Source organism: Rhinopithecus bieti, unplaced genomic scaffold (assembly GCF_001698545.2).
Source record: "Rhinopithecus bieti isolate Rb0 unplaced genomic scaffold, ASM169854v2 scaffold_19966, whole genome shotgun sequence".
In the NCBI taxonomy this organism is placed as follows: Eukaryota; Metazoa; Chordata; class Mammalia; order Primates; family Cercopithecidae; genus Rhinopithecus; species Rhinopithecus bieti.
Genome location: NW_016809923.1, coordinates 1,941,471 through 1,947,080, shown reverse-complemented (window position 1 = coordinate 1,947,080; position 5,610 = coordinate 1,941,471). Strand labels below are relative to the sequence as shown.

Genomic DNA, 5,610 nt, shown 5'->3' with positions numbered 1-5,610 from the left:
GGCTAATTTTTTTTTTTTTGTATTTTTAATAGAGACAGGGTTTCACCGTGTTCGCCAGGATGGTGTAGATCTCCTGACCTCGTGATCCGCCCGCCTCGGCCTCCCAAAGTGCTGGGATTACGGGTGTGAGCCACTGAGCCCGGCCGCGCCATGTCTTCTTTAGTAAAAATGTATATGCCAATATATCCTCTTAGCATTTATTAACACCTGTTACATAGATTAAATAACGTAGATAAAATTTCGATTTTTTTCGAAGGGTTGAATGTAAAAAACATTAGCTACATTTAGGGAAATTGGCAATTGACATTGACAAAATTACATTTTCTAAGCTCATCTATGATGCTTTGATGGGTAGAAAACATTTTAGGGCCAGGCACACTGGCTCACACCAGTAATTCCAGCACTTTGGGAGGCTGAGGCCGGCGGATCACTTGAGCTTGGAGTTCGAGATCAGCCTGGGCAACATAGTGAAACCCTTTCTACAAAAAATATGAAAATTAGCCGGGTATGGTGGCATCTGCCTGTGGTCCCAGCTCCTCGGTAGGCTGAGGCGGAGGATCACTTGAGCCCGGGAGGCAGAGGCTGCACTGAGCTGAGATCACAACACTGCACTCCAGCTTGGCTGACAGGATGAGACCCTGTCTTAAAATTCAGCAATTAAGAAATTATGACTGTTCTTATAATTTGTTGAAAATCACTCTTAATTTGTTTATGTGTGTACTTATGCATTTATTTATGTACTTATGCATTTATTGTGTAGAAATAATCATCTATGAACATAGGAAAGCCCTCTCCTGGGATTCCTCTTTATTCCAGATATGGCTACTGGATCTTGTATATCTAAACAACAAAATCATCCCTGACACTTAAAAAAGTGTAGGTTTTAAGGCTTTATTTTTGACCTGTCAAATACGTGTCTCCAGACCCTTAACAGATCCGCACAGAAAACTGACACATGGTTCTTATATAGAAGCTGATCCAAACCAATCTTTGCCATGATTATATCTAATATTTAATTTAATGGATCTCATTTCTCTTCTTATACTCACATATTATTTTTCTAGGTGCTCATGGGGTACTTTACTCGTCTACATGTCACCTATAGTTGAATAACCAATAGTCATCACAAACTTAAGCTGGCTAAAACAGGAATTTCTTCCCCATGACACACTTTTCCCCGTAAGGTTTTCCATCTGAATAATGCATTACCATCTATAATTTTGCTTCAGCAACCCTCCTGCCCTTCACCAAAGAAATGTTTCAATAAGAATAAACAAGCAACAAAAAATGTTTGCACCACCCTTAATTCTGCTTTTTCTTCTACTCTTCCATTCAATACTTAATCCATCAACAAGCCTTGGCACTCACCTCCAAAATACATGCCACATTTATTTACTTTTCTTCATTTCTGTTGCTACCCAGCTGTTGTTTTGTCCCGCATCACCACATGTGGTCTGAACTAGTTCCCTGCTCCTAGCCTGACTCTCCAGTCTGCAGTCTTCAAAATGTCCATCAGATAATATCATTTCTTTTCCAAAGACTCCACTGCAGCCAGAATAAATAAGAAATCCCACATATGTATGTGATTTGGTCCCTGTCTCTACCATCTTAAACCTTAGCATTCCACCTCTTACTGTGTGGTTCAGCCTGGCAGCCACCAGCCATCTTTCTGTTCCTCTACCATAACAAACTTGTAGCCCAAATGCCACATTTTCACTAGTTTTTATTCTGTGTGAAATGCTCTCCACAGTGGTCTCCTGTGGATGGTTTATTCCTGTCAAGTCTCAACTCAAATGGTCTCTCCTGATTGGCCTTTTGTAATTTCCAATTCAAATTAGCCATCCATCCAGGTCATTCTCTATCACATCCACCTGCTTTGTTGTCATCACAGCATTTACTCTTTCCTGAAACCATTCTGCACTGTGTTTGTTGGTTTGTTTATTAACTGTCTTTTGCCCTCTGCCATCCCCTACCCCTCTTCCTCAATCCTAGAATGTAAGTTTCTGGAGAACACAAACTTTGTTTGATTTACTTCTGAATCTCTAAACCTAGGATAGTGTCTGTCACTTTGAAGGGTACCCAACAAAAATTTTTTGAATGAATAAAGTATTATATTAGTAACTAAGAGTAATGCAGAAAATAGGACTGAGTGCATCACTGAGCAATTCTAGATTTCAACAGTCTCATCTGTAAAATGGGAATAATAGTACTTTAGCTTCCTAGGCAGAGGATTGAACTAGATGATTACCTATGGTTACTTCTAGTTCTAAGATCTACATTGGCAGCAGCACTAGATTTTAATTTGGGGGTGACACTAACATTATGTCCAGAATTTTCAGGGCATTTTAAAACTCGGACTTTAAAATTTAAAAGATACAACCTTCTTAAAACTTCTCCCATTATACTTTTAAGCTTATCTACAAAATCACTAGTGTTTGCTGTTGGTGAATATATTTTAACTTTTGAAAGAATGAGTTTTTATTTTATTGTTCATCAACATAAGTTGATATGATATGTGTAATGATATGAATCACCCATTATAAGAAACTCAAAGATATATATTAATAAATAAGTATTTCACTTATTTCACTCTCTTGTCTTTTAGTTAAAACCCAAAGTTAGGAGTAGCTAACATTAAAAGTTCAGCTAATTTAAGAACAGCTGATTTTTAAAAAGTATTTTGCTAAGTCACACGTATTATCTCATTAGAGTCTCAAATTAGAAAAAAAAAAAGCAAGGGGAGAAGGTAATATTATTATCATCCTTTTACAGATGAGGGAAGTCAGGTTGGGACTTTGTTTAAAATTGTAGAACCCAGGAAAAATGTATTGTTTCATTGCCCTGCTCTTAACTGACTCAGAGTTCTATCAGCATATTCTGTAGGAGAGAGTTTATTTCTAACAAATGAATAGATTTAGAAATAAAATCTTTTGGTTCCCCTTGGTCGAGGAGGATTATCTTGTTCTAAAACCTTCGTTAGCTAGGAAGCAACCATCTGCCAAGAGGAGTTGGTCTCCTCTTTGTGGGAGAAAGGAGGAAGTTGGTGCAGGGCAGGGTTCTTATGTAGAAAAATACACGATTTTAAAAAAATCCAACATATTGAGGTTATCTTTTTCAACCTATTCCCTTGGAACTACTTTTAAGCATTCTGAAAATTTTCCATTATAGAATCCAGAAAGTTTATAAATGGTAAAAATAATGGAAATTAGATGAAAGGAACTGTAGGAAAACTTAACTTCTTTTGGATCAAAGCATCTTTTGAGGAGCTGATTAAAGTTCTGGACCTTCTATCCAGAAAATGCACAATACATACACTTCTCATATTTTCTTAGTTTCCAATTTTATTAGGTAATGGGATACAAAAAAAGTACTTTCCAAGCTGAATATTATTTAAGAAAATGCATTTTTGAATAAGACATTCCAGAAGGTGCCCTCTTTGCATAATTTGAAAAAAAACCCAAATCTCTGCTGTCTCAAACCTTAATAATGAGTTAAGAAAAACAGAGGCATACTTAATATTTGACAGTTTTACACCTATGAAGTTAATAAGTAGAGATTTTAAATCCTGGGAATGTGGTGTGTGCTATGGACCACTTGTTTCCAAGTTTAATTTGGTACATAAAGAATGGAGAATCTTTTGCATCTCTTAGCAAAAAGAGAAAGAATTTGATTTGCAATGGCAAAATGGTTTCATTTCATTCGGTAGCATCCCCAATTGAAAATGAATTTTACCTGTGAGATACAAGAAGCTTGCAAAGCAACTATTCTTTTTGCAGTTAAAATAGATTCACTTTTATAATTGCAGTCTTTCAGAAAATAAGAATCTTAAGCAGTTCTTACCTCATCAGAACCTGATCCAAAAATCAGCAAGTCAAAAGGAATTGCTGCAACCATGTCAATCAGGAACCAGCCTTTGAAGTAGTGTATTGCTATTTTGGCGGGATCACTTACCACTTCTTCATTCTGATTTACATATGTTGTTCTGAAGTTTATTAAAATATCTATGATAAACATAATATCCACAATCAAGTCTACCACATTCAAAGGGCTACAAGAATAGCCACATTCTCGTCTTTTCTGTTCTTCTCTGTCATTGAGGAGGAAGGCTGCAGAATAGGGAGTAAATATAGCAGTGTATATGACCAATAGCAGGATAAGCCAGTCCCAGACTGCCTTGAAAGGGCTGTAGTGCAATATCGTAAACTTGTTGATGCGTGGCGTCTGCAGTTTGTATTCAGGTAGGACATCTGCTCCTAAAGAGAGAACCTGAATGTGGAAAAGAAAATCATATACTACATAAATATGCCATTTTTAATCTGGTAAGAATATAAAATATTAAGGGAACTAATTATACAGTAAAATTTATTAGAGAGAATTCATGTAATTTGGAAGTATTTATGAAACACACACATACATTAAATAAACCCATATAAACTTCTATTATACAGTGTATTTGGCTCAAGAAAATCACACTGGCATTTCTTGATAAATATGAATTTCAATGAAAAAATAATAAATATTGCCGCTGAGATACTGAGGAATGTTACTGTTTCCTTTGGAACATAGTACTTCTCAGATGTAAAAATACATGGCTGTTTTTAGAAAATCGCAAAGTCGGTTTTGATATATTAGTAATGCAGTTTTCAAATCTAGGAAAGGATTAGTTGTAATGAATAGAAGCAGTCTACTTGGATCCATGGTCACATTTAATTTACATATATTTAATTTATAATTAAACCTTGATAAATTAAACCCAACTCATTCAAATTTTAATTAAGCAGAATTTCCCACCTGCAATCTGTTTTTAACATTTGGAGAAAAAAGGCAAATGAGATTAAAATGAACACAAAAGAGGCTTTTCCTTAAAAGATTGAGAGAGTATTTGATATTTTGGGACAAACACACTTTCATTCCAACCCTTCCATCTCATTTAGAGAATTGCAAAAAGAAAATGCTACAAGGAGATGTTCAGAATATTGACCTGGAAATGCTGCAAGATGTTTAGACACCAAGTGGTACTTCACCTCCAAGATCTATTCTCCTTATAAGGCATCAGCTAAACTAAAGCAGTTCACCTTTTAGAGTTTTAGTTTACCTGAAAAACATGAAAGCTAAAGTACAGTTTTGTCTCTACCAAGTAGAAAAGTCCATGATTTAGTGATTTAAGAGTTTTAGAAACAAAGTCAAAACAAAAAGGTTACCTAGCTACCCAATAAATATAATTTATTGGGTAAAATGTAAGCCTTAATATATGGGTTTTAAAAAGCTGAAATTTTGTAATGGCTCCACAAATGGCATATAAAGTCTTTTAAGGCCGGGCACAGTGGCTCACGCCTGTAATCCCAGTACTTTGGGAGGCCGAGGTGCATGGATCACCTGAGGTCAGGAGTTCAAGACCCACCTGGCCAACATGGTGAAACCCCATCTCTATTAAAATACAAAAAAATTAGGTGGGCATGGTGGCATGTGTCTATAATCCCAGCTACTTGGGAAGCTGAGGCAGGAGAATCGTTTGAGCCTGGAAGGTGGAGGTTGTAGTGAGCCGAGATTGTGCCATTGCACTCCAGCCTGGGTGACAGAGCAAGACTTCGTCTCAAAAAAAAAAAAAAA

The 5,610-nt window shown here is 36.3% G+C and overlaps 1 protein-coding gene across 2 annotated transcripts in view; it reads right to left on the bottom strand.

Annotated features, from left to right (window-relative positions):
• The window catches only part of KCNH7 (potassium voltage-gated channel subfamily H member 7), a 485,293-nt gene that overhangs the window by 77,865 nt on the left and 401,818 nt on the right, over positions 1-5,610 (bottom strand). For both annotated transcript variants that reach the window (XM_017890966.1, XM_017890967.1), the window contains one exon: positions 3,841-4,266. In XM_017890966.1, the coding sequence (XP_017746455.1) occupies positions 3,841-4,266 (426 nt within the window). The remainder of the gene's footprint in view (positions 1-3,840; positions 4,267-5,610) is intronic.